The sequence below is a fragment of the Anolis carolinensis genome, chromosome 6, assembly GCF_035594765.1.
Source record: "Anolis carolinensis isolate JA03-04 chromosome 6, rAnoCar3.1.pri, whole genome shotgun sequence".
NCBI lineage: Eukaryota > Metazoa > Chordata > Lepidosauria > Squamata > Dactyloidae > Anolis > Anolis carolinensis.
In genome coordinates, this window is record NC_085846.1 from 5,590,854 (window position 1) to 5,610,233 (window position 19,380).

General features: G+C 40.2%; 1 protein-coding gene across 1 annotated transcript in view; it reads left to right on the forward strand.

Annotated features, from left to right (window-relative positions):
• The first annotated feature begins 9,394 nt into the window (after nucleotides 1–9,394).
• polr2a (RNA polymerase II subunit A) overlaps nucleotides 9,395–19,380 on the forward strand; it is a 28,237-nt gene continuing 18,251 nt past the window's right edge. Inside the window, exons 1-4 of the mRNA XM_003228507.4 lie at nucleotides 9,395–9,842; nucleotides 13,247–13,379; nucleotides 14,280–14,416; nucleotides 16,382–16,555. Of these exons, the coding sequence (XP_003228555.1) occupies nucleotides 9,753–9,842; nucleotides 13,247–13,379; nucleotides 14,280–14,416; nucleotides 16,382–16,555 (534 nt within the window). The 5' untranslated portion in view covers nucleotides 9,395–9,752. The remainder of the gene's footprint in view (nucleotides 9,843–13,246; nucleotides 13,380–14,279; nucleotides 14,417–16,381; nucleotides 16,556–19,380) is intronic.

Here is a 19,380-nt window from a genome sequence, read left to right on the forward strand (position 1 = left end):
GGAGGCCCTGCCTCCATTCTGCCCTCTGGCGGCTCTCTGGCTGGCTGTGGGACTTACCAGACAGGAAGGGCTCCTTGCTTGCTCAGCCAAGGCAGCGGCCTAGAAAGTTCACAACAAGCGCTCTCTCGTTTGTGTGTGCACATAGCACTTGCTGCTTACATTTCCGCCTCTTGTCTTCGGCGTCCTGCAAAACAATCAGTTATTAGGCAGTGGGAGGAGCATGGTTTGCTCTGTCTCTTGCTTGGATGGCGTTGGTGCTGCTGCAGTTTTTTGAACAAGCTCCAGATTGATTTGAGGTGCTATGTGCTCTCTCTGGTCTCCTGCAGCCCTTCACTCCACTCTTCCCCTTTCAGGCTCTCTCTAGGTTCTGCTGTACCAGAACGCCCTTCTCATAGAACCACTGAGTTTGAATAGACCCCCAAAGGCCATCCAGTCCACTCCCTTCTGTTATCAAGCCCTCCCAACAGACAGCCATTCACCCTCTGCTTAAAAACTTCTAGACAAGGAGACTCAATTGGACACAAAGGCAGCATATTTCACTGTTAAACAATTCTTATCATCAGGAAGTTCTTCCTAATGTTGAGGTAGAATCTCCTTTCCTGCAATTTGAATTCAAGGCAGCTGAATATGTTTAGCTTGGAGGAAATAAGGCCGAGAGGGAACATGAGAGCTATCTTGAAATATTTGAAAGGTTGACACATTAAGGAGAGGGTCAAGTTTGTCTTCTGCTGCCATAAAGACAAAACATAATGGGACAATTGATTCAAATTGCAAGAAAGATTTCACCTAAACATTAGGAAAAAGTTTTAATGGTTCTATGAGTTTTGCCATAAATTTAGTCTACTTGAAGCACATAATGACCACCCGAAAGTTACATTCATATTGTAGACACAGTTGTTGTTAAGAGGTTTGCCTCCAAGCTACCTATAGCAAGATCTGAAACCAGTATGTCCCAGTTCAAAGCACTCATCTGTCTCTGGGGTACTTCCAAGGTGCATCCAAGAAATCCCACGTCTGGTGAGCTCTGTCGTATTAAGCCCACCATATTAAGTCCCTCTTCGTTGCTTGAGAGCTGGCATTTCCAGCAAGACCAGGCCTTGAAAGAGAACACCATGCACCCTGAACCCTTTGTGGTTTTTCCTGTTTTAAGAGACAATTCCTGGCAGGATGCACAGTGCAAAGAGTCCCCCCTTTTACCAGCTGAGCTGACCACAAGTGCTGATATTTCTACATTCCAGAGCCATGACTTGGCAGCCCATACCTGGAAAACAACAAATGCAGAAAATCCAACACTTTTTTGCAGTTTCCCATTCTCTCAAAGCCCTTTAAACAAATCACTCCTGCCCCCTTCACGAGGACTAGAAACCTCGAGGGCTTATTAAAAAATAGCTGCCAACACGAACAGCATCTCGAGAGAAGAGCATCAGCTGCTATGCTCCCACCCCTTGAAGCAAAAAATGCTGCAAGACACTTACGTCAGCGTGGAAAAACCTTTTTATTCACAGTATTTGGTTATAAAACGAACTTCGACTTATGGGGGAAGCGAGGGGGGGTGAAGGAGAGGAACGGGAAGCGGTGTTGCCGCCGTGGGAGCCCCGGAAAAGAGGCTCTTGTGCTCCAAGCACCTCATTAAAATGCAAATGTAATCAGAGGCACTTTAAGGCATCAGACGTCCGTGACAAGCAGATGGCATTGGTATTTATGAACGCACATCAGACGTGTGCTCCCCGGAGAATGGAAGATTTCACACAACAAGGCTTGCCGGAGGAGCAGGGAAAGCAGGTCAAAGAGAGGGACTCAGCCTCAGTTGACCCTTTACGTTTGGGGTGTAGTCTCACAAAACCACATTACAGGGATTTCCCCTCATAGAAAGGACACAAGGCTGTATCCCAAGGGTGGGTGCACCTGAATTTCGCTTCCAGATATTCATAGTCAAATATTTCTGGTCTCTCTCCATGTGAAGAAAATCAGGCCCAACCAGGTTGTTTCTTGAGACACTTTTAGCCACAATTCCCTCTACAAGTCCTTCTGCATCCTCTGTGTACTTCCTCCCATGATCCAAACCTCCTTGTTTATTTTCACCCCACCATCCTCTTGATACAGTAGAGTCTCACTTATCCAAGCTAAACGGGCCGGCAGAAGCTTGGATAAGCGAATAACTTGGATAATAAGGAGGGATTAAGGAAAAGCTTATTAAACATTAAATTAGGTTATGATTTTACAAATTAAGCACCAAAACTTCATGTTATACAACAAATTTGACAGAAAAAGTAGTTCAGTACGCAGTAATGTTATGTTGTAATTACTGTATTTACGAATTTAGCACCAAAATATCACGATATATTGAAAACATTGACTACAAAAATGGCTTGGATTATCCAGAGGCTTGGATAAGCGAGGCTTGGATTAGTGAGACTCTACTGTATTAGGACTCAAGGTGGCAACTTCCTAAGGCAGACTTCCGTCCAAGCTTTCTCCTGTTCCTGAGTTCCATAACACATAGCTAAGCCTAGAATACATTACCCAGCAGAGTCACAAGGCCAACGTTAGCCCGAATGAGAACAAAAGCAGCTTGAAATTAAATGGGGCATATATATACAGAGGAAAGAAGCCAGGCTCTGTTTTGCTGAGGCAAACTCAAGGCCTCGCAGCCATTTTCAGCCTCAGCTCTGCTGATTGGAATCCTGGGTTGGATGGGATGGCCGAAAGTGCCTTATGGAGGTTGAGCAGTGTGCTTGCGCCATCTGCCGGGAGGCCGCAAATACAAAGTGAAGGCAAGAAAGGAAAAGAATGACCAGCCCCCTTCCCTACCGCTCAAACACAGAGCTCTTCATTTCCACCCACTATCTCTCTCTCCAACTTGCTTTTTAAATCCCTTCAGTCATTCAGAACTACAATCTCTTCCTCACAGTTAAAGCAAAGCTTCAACTGGCAAAACCAAAGCAGCCTATTCCACAAAACATGATATTTACTTGTGTATAATGCTCACTTTTGGGGGAGCTAAATTACCAAAATTAGGGGTCAAATTAGATTCACATAAAACAGTAATCTTAGTGCTGAACCACAGCAAAAGGGGAAGCAGCTTCAGGAGCTACACCTGGAGATCCTATTTGAGGAAAGTCAACTCTAATTTAATGTCCACAGCTCAATGCTAGGGGATCCTGGAATTTGTAGTCTGGTGAGGCATCGGCATTCTTTCACAGAGAAAACTCAAGACCTTGCAAAACTACAATTCCATAGCATTGAACCAGGGAAATTAAAGTGGGTTCATTTTACAACAAAGATGCACCTCAAGGTTTCCTTTTCATTGCTGGAAAATTTTGTGTTTGAACACTTTTCTTTTTCAAGAAATTCAAAGTGGGCAGCAACTACAATGTGCACCCTTTTTGGCCAAATTAAAAAGGGTCCACTTTTTGTCACTGTACATTACATTCACCAGAAATGCTTTTTTTTGGTTTCAAAGTTTTGAAAATCGAGGTGCACATTACATTCGATGCCACATTAGACTGGAGTCAATGTGGTAACATTCAAAGTTTGGGCGTCAAGTGTTTACTTCAGTTCCCAGGAATCCCACCAAACGACTGCCATGGGAATCTGGGGGTTGTAGTTCAAAATAGTTCATATTCTAAAGTCCTACTCAACACCTGCAGGGGCAGCTGTTCCAAAAACAAAATCTTACAGTATCTAACTATGGATATATATATATATATATATATATATATATATATATTTACTATCGATGCATTCTCAGCAATTTCTCTCTCCCTTTTGTTTCCTCACAACCTCAGTATTAAACATTTGCACCTATATGAAGTCTTCCAGATGTGGTTGGACTGCCACTCCCAGCATTCCTCATCATTGCCTATGCTACTAATGTCACTGGGACTTTCAGGTGAAGGCCACACAACAATTGTTCCACAGCAAAAAAGAAGTAATAAGTTTACAACTGTCATCAGAAGATGGAAGTGTTTTCTCAGTTCTGTACAGAATCTATTACTCCATGAAGCATCTTATTTGGGAAGATTCAGGCACCTACTTTTCAGGTGTCCTGGTCAGTAGAATTAAGGAAATGCCAACGAGGAGAAGACATTTTTTTCTTATCTGGAATCTCCTATTTGAGGAATTCCCTCCTCAGACATCGACCTGCAAACCACATACTTATATTATCAGACACACTGGTGTTACTCGCCCCTTTGAAATTATGAGCCTTCAAATACAAGTACAGTAGAGTCTCACTTATCCAAGCTAAACGGGCCGGTAGAAGCTTAGATACGCGAATATCTTGGATAATAAGGAGAGATTAAGGAAAAGCCTATTAAACATGAAATTAGGTTATGATTTTACAAATTAAGCACCAAAACATCCTGTTATACAACAAATTTGACAGAAAAAGTAGTTCAATGCGCAGTAATGTTATGTTATAATTACTGTATTTACACATTTAGCACCAAAATATGATGATATATTGAAAACATTGACTACAAAAATGGCTTGGATTATCCAGAGGCTTGGATAAGTGAGACTCTACTGTAGTTCCAACCCCCCCCCCCTAAATAAAAACATAATACATTTTTACTTTCCCAAACTTTTAAGTGTACTTTTAACTTTTTGTTACATTTTATTTGTGTTTGACCAATTTTCTATAAACTACCCTGAAAGCCAGATTGAAAAGCTGTGGTATATAAATCCTTGAGATACATTCAAGATATCTGATGCTTGCAATGTGTTATTCCCCCCATTTCACCAAGAGCTTCCCAATTTAAAAAATGTAAATATTTTCTCACAGACATTCCTTCAAATACAGTTTTTCAAACCATGATTCCTTTTCTCAAGGATAGGAATTATGATGCTTTCTGTATGTTATCAGCCTTTTTCGCCCTTGATCATGTCAAGTAAAGCTGCTGGGAAATGGAGTTCAACCTTATCTGGAGGGACTTGTTGATTCTCACCTCTTATTTTCAAGGAAACTTCCATTTAACTAATCAATTAGTGCCTTTCTTCTTCATGTCACCAACCAGGAAGTTTCAAACAATTCATAGCTTGATCCCTGAGGCCAGAACTCAAACTGGATTCCAATCTACAAACCTGCCTCTCTGGAGCCCTATTTATTACAACTGAAACTTGCAATTTCACAATATTTTCCCAAAGCAAGCCCAATCCCCCACCAATTACCTCTTGCTGTTTTGCCTCCTGTCTCTATATGAACATCCAAACCTTTCTTAGTAAAGTTACTGTAGGTTTGTTGAATTTGTAAGTAAATTGAAACAAATAGATTTTTTAAGTGTAACTCCAGCCATAGAGCTTTGGATAGCATAGGGAAGTGTTAACACACTTATAGTGTTTGTTTTGCTATCTATGTTCCTGTTCGGAAGATTTCTCCTCATTTTCTGTTGCTGTGATAATTGAATTTTTAACAATTTGGCTTGCTGTGTTCTAGTTTATTCAATGCTTAAGACCATAGGTCTTTCACATATAGAACAAATATATAAAAAAACAGATTATTAAATATAATATGAAATACACAATTAAAATGATAAATCATTAAAATGCTACATAAATCAATGGCAAAATGCACCCTTAAAATATTACATAAAATACTATATGAACTAGTTTATTGTGGTAACAAGGACTGGGGATAAAGCTTCAGTAGCAATACCTTTTCCACAGGATAATAACTCTTCCAAGAGTGAATTTCCCTTCCTTCCGAGGGGTAGATTTCTCTCACTTCCTGTTTTCTCAGCCCCATTCTTAACTAGGGGTTGTTTGTAAGGCAGGGCCTACCTGGACTATAACCTCCTCACAATACTTCTTTAGGCATTTCTGAATAGCCTCATTGCTACCTCAAATATTTCTTTCATGACTCACTCTCCTGCCTCTATTTAAACCCTTCTTACTCTGCAACCCACTCACATATCTCCCTTCCCAGTTAGCTATCTCTAAGCCCAGATGTTAGTCCACCATCAAAAACCAAACGCTCATCTCTCACGCAAAGGAGTTACATTGTCCATTATAATTAACTTTATTCTTGGAACCCAGAGGGTGGGGGAAAGGCAGGCCACATGTGATCCTCGGACAAGTTTTTGTAGTCCTTAAGATCCTCCAGGGATTACAAAACCTTAGGTCTTAAACCCAATACATTCAGTGATACCAACCTTTCCCAACTGGCCTCAAAAGAGTTGCTGTGAGTTTTCCAGGCTGTAAGGCCATATTTCAGAAGCATTCTTTCTTATTGTTTCGCCCACATCTATGACAGGCATCCTCAGAGGTTGTGAGGTCTGTTGGAAACGAGGGAAATGGGATTTATAAATCTGTGGAATGTCCAGGGTGGGAGAAAGAACTCACAACCTCTGAGGATGTCTGCTATAGATGTGGCCGAAACGTTAGGAATGCTTCTGAAACATGGCCATACAGCCCAGAAAACTCTGAGCAACCCAGTGATTCCGGCCATGAAAGCCTTCGACAACACATGGCCCCAAAGACTTCCTTTGGTTACAGAGAAAGACCTGTTACATCCCCTCATCACAATTTCAGGGTGCATCAACATTACAGAATTAATGCAGTTTGACACTAATTTGGCTGCCATGCCTTAAAGCTACATAATCATAGGAGTTGTAGATTTAAAAGGCTTTAGCTTTCTCTGCTAGAGTCAGGAGCTTCTCCAAACTACAACATCTAGGATTCGCCCTCAGACTTTATGAAGAGGGGAAAGTAACAAATGCAAATTAGTATTATTATTATTATTATTATTATTATTATTATTATTGCTGTTACTACAATTACTACAGGTTGAGCTTCTTTTAGCTAAAACGACAAAATTCTGTGTTACAAAATGGACTCCACACTAAAATTGTGACTCCTGTGCTTTCTGATGGTTCAACTCAAATGTTTTCTCTATACACAAAATTATTTTAAAATACACAGTATAACATTAGCATCAAGCTGATTATAAGTTACATAAATACACTTCCGTGTTCAGATTGGGGTCCACCTACAAAATACCTCATTATGTGTAAGAAAATATTCCAAAATCCAAATAATAATAATAATCCAAATTTCTAAACACTTTTGGCTCCAAGCATTTCGAGAAAATGGATATTTTAACATACATAGCTATATTATAATGAAAACAATAATGATAATAAATAACAACAATAATATAGTATTATTCCCCCCCCCCCCCAGATAAATTCTCCATCTTCCCCTTAGACACCAAGACCCAGCAGCCTTCATAACCCTCTGCGGCGAAGATCCCCTAAAATCCCGCCCGAGACCGCTTTTGCCGCCTTCCCGCCAAGGCCAAACCCAGTTCCGGAGGTAGGCCGCCAAGCCGCGGCGTTTCCTAAGTACAGCGCCCGACCCGTTGCGCGTCCTCTCCAGCGACGTCAACTACGCGAGCCCGAGGCTTTCAAGGCCGCTTCCCGGAACGTTCCAACCCTCTCGACCTCGTTCTCGACAAAAGCGAGCTGGGAGATGAATCCCTTTCTCCGCCCTCGGCCCCCCTTCGGTCATCATCGGCAAACTTCGGAAGATGGCCACGCCTCCCGGCCTTTCTTTTCCCGCCCAGCTTGCCTTATGAATATTCAAAGAGGCGGGTTAAATTTCCCCCGAAACTTGGGGAGAGGGCCCGCCTTCATCGCCCAGACTGTACCATTAGCCGAAAAGGGGGGGAGCAAGAAAATAATTAGAATTAAGTACTTGTTTATGTAACCTTTTTGTCTGTAAAAATTGATGATTTTGATCTGTATTCTCCCATTAGGACCATAAGCATTTCAAAGTTGGAATGATGCTTTGATTTCATTCTGGAAAGAAATAAAGCTTGAGAAACCATATTTGCTTGTTAAGTTCCAAAACTTTGCATGCAGTATTTTGGATTTAATTGCACAAGATTAGTTCCTTATGTGTGATGGATAAAATTAAAAATGAATTTTAATTGTGGTTTATATAAATTCATATTTATGTTTTTTCTGTTAGATGAAAATTAATGGGCAGGTTATGTTATTATTTAATATCTGGTTGCATAATATAATTTTGTCTTAGATGTTGGTTTATTTTGTGATCTGGTTAGTTTGTTATTTGAATGTACTACAGCATTGAATGTTTGCCATTTTTTTGTTGGGATTTGCCCTGAGTGCCGTCAGAGAGATAGGCCGGAATACAAATAAAGTTTATTAACATTATTTCTTAAGTTACAATGTTACATTGTATATTTTAAAGTTGTTGTGAGCTGCCTTGGGCCCGCTGGGAGACAGGCGGCATAGAAATTCCCTAAATGAATTGGGTAATAATAATAATAATGCCAAATTTATTGTATAACATGACTAGCTGTGCCCGGCCACACGTTGCTGTGGCCAAGTATGGTGGTATGGGAAATAAAGTATTGAGGAATTGGTGATAGTTAAGGTAAAGGGTAAAGGTGTGGAGTCCAGATAATCCAGTTAAAGCAGATAATATAAGATTATATGGGTTATATAGCTGTGTGGAAGGGCCTTGAATCTACACTGCCATCTAATCCAGTTAAAATCTGATAATCTGTATTTTATAGGCAGTGTGGAAGAGGCTTAAGTGAGGCCTAACTCTGCCTGTCCCCTGGGTGAGTGGGTTGCTTAGCCTTCTAACTGGCAGCAATTGGATAAAAACAACTATTACTTTCCCTCTAATTAGGACTTTATTTTTCTTTTCTTTTTGTTGTATCAACCTAGAGGCGTGGATAATGGGTTGTGTTGTCAATTTTCGAGGTTGTGGGGTGTTTAGTTTTGTTGTTTTGGCGGTCGCCAGGATTCCATCACTCTTATATATATAGATGTTTCGCTGCTTAATTTGTAAAATCATAACCTAATTTGCTGTTTAATAGGTTTCTCCTTAATCTCTCCTTATTATCCAACATATTCGCTTATCCAACATTCTGCTGGCCTGTTTATGTTAGATAAGCGAGACTCTACTGTACTGATAATATATAATAATATATAGTGATATATGTTTTTATTATTGTATATTTGTAAGTTGTAATGTGAGTCACTTTGAGAGATAATAATAATAATAATAATAATAATAATAATAAAACTTTATTTATACCCCGCCACCATCTCCCCAATGGGGATATACATAAATAAACAACCCTTAACTTGTTTATTTGAAGTCAATGGCACTGAAGATGTACAAAGGGAAACAAAACATACTTCTGTTCTCCCCCCCACCTGAGAATTGGTTTCGTCCATTTCCCCATCCACAACCCCGCCTTCGTGTTCTCTCGCTCTTCGGCTCAGCCCCGCCCCTTGCCCTCTCAGCGACGACGCAGCTGCGGCCCCGCCCACAGGTGTCATCACCGCCCCTGCCGTTCTGCCCCTGCAGCCCCGTAGAGGGGGTGAGCCTATTTAAAGCGGCGCCGGAGCGCCACAGGCTCAGAAGCGCTGTAGAGCGCGGAGGGGAAGGATAAGAGGGAGGGGAGAAGGCGGCTGGACGTGGTCGCGGTGGGGGCCTCTCCTCAGAGTTGGGAGTGGCGATTGCCGGACGGCGGCGGGCGGAGCTCGGGAGTAGCGGCGTGAGGCGATTTATCGGTTATCGGTCGGCGAAGTATTTGTGTGAGGAGAGGGGGGAAGGGTGTCGGCGGCGGCGGCGGCCTCCGCCTCAGCAGGAGCAGCAGCTGCCGGCGCTCCTCCTCCGTCGACGTCTCCTTCCTGACTGACGGCGGGCTTTTGAGGCGGAGGCAGAGCCGCGGCTAGCGTCACGTGACCCCGGAAAGGAGAGCCGCCAAGATGCACGGGGGAGCGCCCTCCGGGGACAGCGCATGCCCACTGCGCACCATCAAGCGCGTGCAGTTCGGCATCCTCAGCCCGGATGAGATGGTACGCGCCGAGCCCGCTTTCTCCCCATGCACAACACCAAAAGCAAACCCCAACACCCCCCAAAATAATACTCTACCACCTTTTCTCCGTGTTCATTTGTCTTTGCAATGGATCCATGGGAGGGCTCTTGTTTAAGCCTTGCATTTGGACGCTTTTATGCATTCTTTGCATTACATTTTGGGCCTTTAAAAATCCATTTATTTGTGTTATTATTTTAATCTTACTTTTTGCAAGGCATTTGGAGTCTTCTATTTATTTTTACATGGCATTTGGAAGATGTTGTGCACTCTTACATTTTGGGTTCTTTTATCCATTTAATTATTATTTTAATAATTTATAATACTTGTTTTTGCAAGACATTTGGAGGTTTTTATTTTTACCTTTACATTGTCATTGGAAGATTTTATGCATTCTTGCAGTTGGGGGTTTTTACCCATTTATTTATATTTTATTATAATTTTAATCCATTATAATACTTCATTAATTTTTGCATAACATTGCAGGCTTTTTATTTATTTTTACATTGCACATGGAAGATTTTGTGCATTCTTGTATTACATTTAAAATCCATTTATTTCTATTCATTTATGCTTCATTTATTTTTGCATTACATTTGGAGGCTTTTATTTATTCATTTTACCATTTTTATTATATTGTATTTTCCACTGAGTGATTTATTTAATTTTGCATTGCACAGGAAGGCATATTATTATTTTATTTCTTATATTTCTTTTCTCACCCTTTGGGGGACTCCAAGTGGTTTACAACAAAGTAGATGGCAAAATTCGATGCCTTGCATAAATGTAAAAAAAAAATGCATCACTTATCCCTTTGGGAAGATAAAGCGGGGTATAAATAAGAATAATTTCATTACACCAACGGGCTTTATTTTTGTCTTTTATTCTATGGTTGTTTTGGTCATTTATGTTTCTTAAACTTTATCAAGGAGCTTTTGTTCATTTTTTATCCATTGCATTTGGAGAATTTTAGTCATTTTTAAAAATTCCACTGCAGGCTTTTATTTAATTTTGCATCACTTTGGGAGGCTTTTATTCATTTATTCTTGCTTTGGATGGAGGGGGGGGTTATATTTGCATTACACTAGGGGTGGTGGCTTTATTTACTTTTGCATTGCGTGTTGGTGCCCTTTAATGAAAACATGGGGTGTTGTGCATAGTGAAGCAATGTATTGCAATCTCTAGATTAATGTCTCTATTTTTAAAGGAAGGGAGTATCTACTCAGCAGTGCCCCCCAAATTTGCATTCCTTGCAAGGCACCTATAATGCCAATGTGCTGTTTTAATTAAACCGCTTTGAGTCTCCTATGGGAAAGATAAAGTGGAGTATAAATAAATATAACAAATATGGACCTGACAACCTTGTATGCTCTAGGAAATGGACTTCTTGCCACTTACGCCTCTTGTCATTTTTTTAAAACTTAATAGAACATTGCTTTAAAAATAAGTTTATTATTATATAAATTATTTCTATGCCCTTTTTGTCTCTAAAAGGGTGACCCAAAGCACCGAATGCCAAAACAAGAATATACAATTTAAAGCCAAAAAATACAATAAAGTAGGATAAAACTTATAAACAGTCAAAACCATTAAAAACGTATTTAGTTTAAAGGCAGTCCCCAAATTATAGGCAATATAGGTTCTGTAGGTTTGTTCTTAAGTTGAATTTGTATGTAAGTCAGAACAGGTACTTTTTAAAAGTGTTCACGCACATACACAAGCTTTGGATAGCATAGGGAAATGAATTGGTGACAAGGCTTCAGTCCAGACACTTTTTCCCATGATAATAACTCTTTTAGGAATGAATTTCCCTTCTGAGGGCAGAGCTCTCTCACTTCCTGTTTTCTCAGCCCCGTTCTTAACTAGGAGTCATTTATAAATTGGATGTCTGTAACATGGGGGTTGCCTGTACTTGTAACTTAAAACTCTGTGAATTTTACCCCACCTCTCCCTTTACATAAGTGTGGGATTTTATTAATAATACTGCCTCCAAGATTACTTCAAACAGCAGTCTCCACTGGAGTCTGACCCACCTCAATGGGTAATCAAAATCAATGGTGGTGCTTACATAAAATGTCAAAGTCCATGTTTGATATGGGGATTTATTTGTATTTTGGGGAGTATTTTCAACCTGTTAGTGATTGACTCCATAGCTGTAGGATTTGGGGATACGAAGGGCCAACTGTATTTCTGTAGTATTCCCCAGCCTATAAGGACTTCTGAGGTTATATTCCTTCAAGTGTAGAAGCATTTGGGATAATATCTGGATACTGAAATCTTGCAAAACTTGTATTTTCATATAACACGGTGACCTGGTTTATATAATGTTACTTGGAGGCTACTTTCAAGTCAGTTTTGGGATGAGTCATATATTTCATAACAATCAGAGTTGCTGGACATGGAGTGAATATTGGACACTTAGATTGTTGTATAAATTGTGTATTTCTATACGAAACTTCCTTGGTTTAGTCTCCACTTGTCCAGAATCTCCCTGCCTGAATCCTGCATTTCACACAACACTTCCACTGGTTTTTCTGTTTCCAAAATGTGTCCCTCCTTCCAAAATGTGTAGTCTGAGAATATGTAAAACCAAGCTCTCGGATCATTGTGCCCTTTTCTCTGGGTGTGTACTTGGAATTCTTTTTACAGTTACAGAGTTGAGTTGACAGGAGATAGTAACATTGAATGTGGCATTATACTTCGTATTGGAGCTTTAAAAAATTATTGCATTAAATAGCTGCTTGGCAAGAAAAAGTTGTGCCCCACTCTTGTTTTGGGGTGCAAGTACATTGTAGAATTAGTGCAGTTTGACAGCCCTTCAAATGGCCATAGTCCAATGCTGTGGAATCCCAGGCGTTTAACTTTCTCTGCCAAAAGAGTGCTGGAACTTCATGAAACTTCAACTCCCAGTATTCCATAGCATTAAGCTGTGGTGGGAAAAATGTCAAAACTGCATTCATTCCACAGTTTTGGAGGCCTTCAGAATAAAATTCATGTAGGAGCTTATTAGGAAGATGGAACAACTATAATGTACTGTAGTGTTCTCTTAATTTCCTGTGGCTAAAGCAAACCTCTCATGGATTTGATTTGTCTTACGGTCTTGTATTTAAAATACATTTATGTAATTCTGAGATGCATTTTTCCCATATAAACATCTTTAACAATGGGGCACATCTTAGAATTAAAGAAATATGGTAGATCTGTCAGCATTGCTTTTCTAAGTTTTTGAAATCTTCATTCTCTAGTAATATTGGCTATGTAGCCAAACATAAGCAAACAGCCAGTAGGCTGTTAGGAATTGTGGGAATTGAAGTCCAAAACACCTGGAGGGCCAAAGTTTGTCCATGCCTGGGCTATGCTGAATTTTCCTTTGCTTTTCCTTTCCAGAAACGGATGTCAGTGACAGAAGGGGGCATCAAGTACCCCGAGACAACAGAAGGGGGCCGCCCCAAGTTAGGGGGCTTGATGGACCCTCGGCAGGGAGTGATTGAGAGGACCGGGCGATGCCAGACCTGTGCAGGTGAGTCTGACATTAGGCCTTTCATTGACACCTACTGGGTACAGATTGAATATCCCTTATCCAAAAGACTTGGGACCAACAGGGTTTTGGATTTGTATATATGTATACAATGAAGCATCTTGGAGATGGGGTGCAGATCTTAACACAAAGCATTCTCTTATGCTTCCTGTACGCCTCATAACCATCGCCAGAAGGTAATTTTATAGAGTGTTTAAATTTTTTGGTTTGTTTGGGGTTTTTTGCATGAAACAAATGTTGCGTATGTTGAGCTTTCTGAAAGCAGTGGTGAGGCTTTCCCACTAGACACAGTAATTCAGTTTTACTAGCAAACCAGAGGTCTTGCCAACCCCTTTTAAGAGATAAGTACATGTACATAAATTATAATAATGAAATGTAGAGGGAACACAACATATCTCATAAAATTTTATTTATATATTTAAAATACATGAATCATAACATACATTTCTAAGATTTTTGTCATTTCTTGCTACGTTCCTGTGACACACCCACACCTATGAAACTCCTATCACCATAAGACAGCAGGGAACTTGAAGGCATGTAGCAACATGTACAGTCAGACAACAAAAACATGTTGAATATTAACCATTATTATTATAGCACTTTGTGGTCTTAAAAATTGTTCTCAATTAGTGATTTTGAGAGAGTTGTGATTGTTTTGAAAAATTACTAAATGTTTGATGCCATATAACTTGCTTTAGTTGATGCCTTTGATCCACTATTGGGAGAAAGGCAGAATATAAAGGAAACAAATACTTTAGGTAGAATGCCTTCATTGGGAAGGTAAGAGTTGGAGGTGGAAAAGACCACCCGCCAAATTGTTGGATGAAGTTCTCTGAGGAAGAGAGGCTGATGGGGTCTCCTTTCGCTCCCACCCGACAGGCAACATGACAGAATGTCCTGGCCACTTTGGACACATTGAGCTAGCCAAGCCTGTTTTCCACGTGGGTTTCTTGGGCAAGACAATGAAAGTTCTCCGCTGCGTTTGCTTCTTCTGCTCCAAACTACTGGTTGACTCGGTGAGTATAGAAGCTGATTTACCTCCTTGGACATGAATCCGGACAATTACAGTAGAGTCTCACTTATCCAACATTCGCTTATCCAACATTATGGATTATCCCAATGCATTTTTGTAGTCGATGTTTTCAATACATCATGATATTTTGGTGCTAAATTCATAAATACAGTGATTACTGCATAGCATTACTGCATATTGAACTACTTTTTCTGTCAAATTTGTTGTATAACATGATGTTTGGTGCTTAATTTGTAAAATCATAACCTAATTTGATGTTTAATAGGCTTTTCCTTAATCCCTCCTTATTATCCAACATATTTGCTTATCCAACATTCTGCCAGCCAGTTTATGTTGGTTAAGTGAGACTCTACTGTACCAAGATTTTTTTAAAACTAACCTGTCTAGTAGGGCTCTTTTGTGGCTTGTTAACTGCTTTAGAAAGGAAACCCTATACTTTTTTCCCCATTGGGGAATAATTTTCTTGATTGGTTGCTTGTAGTTCTGTGCCGCCGACAAGACTACCTGTATTCCTGTTGACAAACTTCAGTCTGGCTGGTTGATTCCAGTGGTCTTCAACATTTCTTTTCTTACATCTCTGCAATCCCTATGTCAAATCAATGGTCTCACTAAGATAGAAACAAAAGGTCCTCTCTTTTTGAGAAGAGTATTGGTATATTGAAGACATTTTGGTGCTTACTATAGTTTATGGTAAGCTTTATGGATAAACATTTCAGTAGTGTTACCAAGAAGACACACTCAGCCTCCAAGGAAGGCAAAAGCAAGCTCCCTCTGAATAAATATTGCCAAAATAAAAACAGTCCTGTGACCTAGTTTCACCACGTTATAGATGCAATAACAAGCAAAGAAAATGTAATTGCACTGATAGTTAAAAATTGTAGCGGTAGTGCTAGTGATCATTTTGGCACGTATAAATCAAAAAGGTACAAACAAATTAAAGTTGCAACTAAGAATGTGGAAATAATTTGGCTTTATTTCACTAGCTGATGACTGGGCAGGCAGTTCCTTCAGGTAGTTTTTTGTAAACCAGAAATTGACTTCTGGCCATTTACCATTTTGTTAATTTCATTTTTCATCAGTTTTTAAAGTATCCTTTTCTATGGAAAATTTCTACAGGAAGCCCATCTACCCCTCCATCTTGTCCATGTGACTCAAGCTTAACTTCTTAATATTCCCTTAGCTTTCCCCCGCCTCCCTCCGATGTCTGACACTAAAACCATTTTCCATACATGTAAGGCGGCAGAATTAGTGAAGCGCTGGAGAAGAGAAGGGGGCAGGGTTTCTTGAGGTAAATTGACCATGGATCTCCAGTAATCCATCTGAGAGGATAACCGTATGGAAGGGAGAGAGTTGCACGTTGTGGGCCCCTGCCGCCTAAGGCATTGAGGAAGACTGCTTTCAAGGCACCACTTGTATCTCATTGGAGACAAGGGACACAATTTGGGTCCTACGTGACCTGCCCTTTCTCTGTAGTCCAGCAACGTGCCTTTGTTTCATGTTCATTAAGCATAACCGATCCATGGTATGAGACTGAGCTTGCATCTTTCTTTAGATTATAAGGAATCTCCATTTTATGTGAGGTTTGTTTGTATAGCTACAATCCCACAAAGTAGGTGTCAAGGGGCCTGTGAGCTGAGGCTGAACAAAGATGAAAAGTCTAGTCACTTCTGATGGAATCTGTGAGGAGCTGTGATTAAATGTTTACATCTTTACAAACTCAACTGCACATGTGCAAATGTAGGTATGGATATATGAAAATGTAGTAGAACTGAATTCAACGCTGCAGTCTGTTCAGTATAGTTTTGATTACACTGGGAAGGAACAGATTTCTGGAGTTTCAGTGCCGATGTTTAGTAATCTGAGTGTTTGGGACAAGTGGTGAAGCATCAGAAAGATTAGGTATTAATCACCTTTTCTAACAGGTGTCTGTTTGGCTCTGTTTCTGCAGAACAATCCAAAGATCAAAGATATCCTGGCCAAATCCAAGGGACAACCAAAGAAGCGCCTGACCCACGTCTATGACCTTTGCAAAGGCAAGAACATCTGCGAAGGAGGAGAGGAGATGGACAACAAGTTTGGCGTGGAGCAGCCGGAGGGAGACGAGGACATCACAAAGGAAAAGGTCAGAGGAACAAGTTGCGGGAGGCAGGCGGTTGATGCTCACATTTGAGATGTCATGTGCTGGCATCTCCTTTTTAGTATTTTTCTATTCTTGATGTAGGCCTTTTTGAAAACATTCCTACGTAGTTGCTCAAAACATTGATGGGATTTTTGCAACAATATTTGCTTTTTGTTCTCTTTTCCATTATGACTATTTTGTTGTACATACTACTACCGGTACTACTAATAGTAATAATAATAAAAACTTTATTATATCCCACCACCATCTCCCAGAGGGACTCGGGGCGGCTCACAGAACACTCAAGATGTGACATACAAAATACAACAAGTGCAAAACAAAACATAGGCAATAAATAGTGAAATAAAACACCATAAATTCACATTACCCCCCTGGCTAAAACAATAAAATACAGCACTTGCCGTATTCGATCTAGGAAGGGGGAGGCTCCTGATCACATTGAGTCACCAAGTGATCAGGAGCCTCCCTCGGAGAACCAGAGTGGAGAAGTTCCCTGACCACTCAGAACAATGTCTATTCGTTGCAGACGAAATACGGGCAGCCAAGAAAGCCTTCCTGGCAGTCCTTATTGCCGCGGAGTAGGCCGTCAGTGAGGCTCTAGCCTGTGTTTGGTCAGATTTGCTCTGAGACTTCCACCAGAAGCACTCTAGTCTCCACCTCACTCGCTTCATCACTGCTAGCTCCCCGGTAAACCAAGGAGCCAAGTTGACTCTGCTAAGTGAGAGAAGACATTCTGAGGCGATCGTATCCACCTCCATGTTCCAGAGGTCGACCAGAGCTTTGACAGGATTGTCTGCTGCCATGACAAGAAACTCCCTAAGAGATGTCAGGAATCCACCTGGATCCATAAGTCTCCTGGGTCGGACCATCTTAATGGGTCCACCACCCCTGCAGAGTCTGTGGCTAGTCTAAACATAATCACATTTGTGCAAAATGGCCACCTTCTTTCATAGGTAAAGAGGAACAGCTTGTTGATTGGTTGTCAGAAATTTATAAGATTGAACTAATGGCAATCACAGCGCATGTGTATATCAAGATTAGTTCTCATAATAAAACGCAACAATGTCATCAAAGGAGAAAAGCCAAGGACAATGGTTCAGCCATACAGTCTTTAGTTGCAATTCAATGCAATTTTGTTCTGTCCTTGAGCTGTTACATTTTATTCGGTGAAACTGATTTATGGAGCTGACATGTTAACACAGATCTCAGTGCATTCCTTTTCTGTTGTGCCTTATCTAAAATGGTGGAGAATGAAATGAAGGTTGCTCAAGAAGATGGGGGCACTTTGTTTTTGAAGCGCCTCTACATCCCACATGGCAGAGTTCTCAACTAAAAATCCCTTGCTTCTCAAAAGTGAAATTAGTTAAGGGCGAGGAACTATTTATGGTATTGCAACCAGTGTGTAGGGCAGTCTGTTAAGGTGTTATTTAACTCCTTCCTGAGATTATAAAGAGCCGAGCCCCATTACATGTCTCTATTGACAACTTGTCTTCAGAAATAACAGACATTTAATGTTGTGGATTAATGTCCAAAACAAAAGGGGAGCAGGAGGGCATAGAATGACAATACCTAGCAAAGGCTAACGATAGGACTATACACACAGGAAAGTTGAGTCAGCCTCACCTTATGTACCAGTCTCATGGACAACACAAAATCCAGCAGCAAGGATGCGAGATGCATTTGAGGGTCCTACTTTCAATGCTTTCTGCAACAAATTTCCCACAAGTTCCAGTCCTCCAAACCAGGTCAGAGGAGGCAGAATCTTCTGGCATTTGGCCCACATTCTTCTGACTTCCAGCCACCGCCAATTAACTCCAATTAGCAAAGGGCTGGTTTGTTGCCTTTGAGGTCTCCAGGCAACTGATAAATTAGGTGCACAGCATTTGAGCTTGCTCCATTTACAGTAGGAGCTGCTAGAATCAAGTGCTCGTAGCTCTGAGGCTGTTAAGGCAGGAAGCTAAAAAAAAAAACCTTTATAGGATAATGATTTCTAGTAAATATGTGTAAATTCAGGCATTAGTGAGTGACTATTACCTTTTTAAATAATTAGTTGCAATTCAACCTGGGTCAGTGTTAAAGGTCATAAAGTACACTACTATTCTGTTAAGTGGATGGATATGTGGATATGAAATATCAAGGATAACTATTGGATCAAAATGTAGCACATTTATCTAAATAAATTTTGTTACATTTTAAACAAATAATCCTTGATTTTTTCAAAAAAATCTGGTTTATTGTCAGTTATATTATAACTGGATACATTGTTTTACAAAAGTAGTTTTGGAGATTTTTGCCAAAAATTGTTGACAGCATCTAACTGGTTTTGCTATCTAGTTTAAAGGCAAATTCAATTGAAAAAATACTTTATGTTGCAAATTAACACAGTTTCTATACATCAAGGAAGTGCTCATATTTGTAGAAGATACAATTCTGAACTTGCTGTGGAAAGAGGAAACTGTGAATAACAGTGAACCAAATTTAAATAAATCACAAGTTACCTTAGAATTAGCTTGAAGGACCTAGAAAATTCCTAAGACTTTCCTCTATTACAAATCTGTGGCTATGTCTATTTGAAGCATAACATGATTGTATAATTAGGAAGACCTAAAAAAATGCTAGTGACGATACCGTTTTTCCAATGTGGATAAAACCACTGATTTGGGGGCCATACTATGTCCATCATCAGAGTGGGTCATCCACTAAAATTCTTGCTGTAAAATTGTAAGATACAAATACTTGTTATTAATAGCTGTGTCAGAGGTAAGAAATTAGGGGAGGAGTTCATATTTTTTTCTCAGCATAGGACT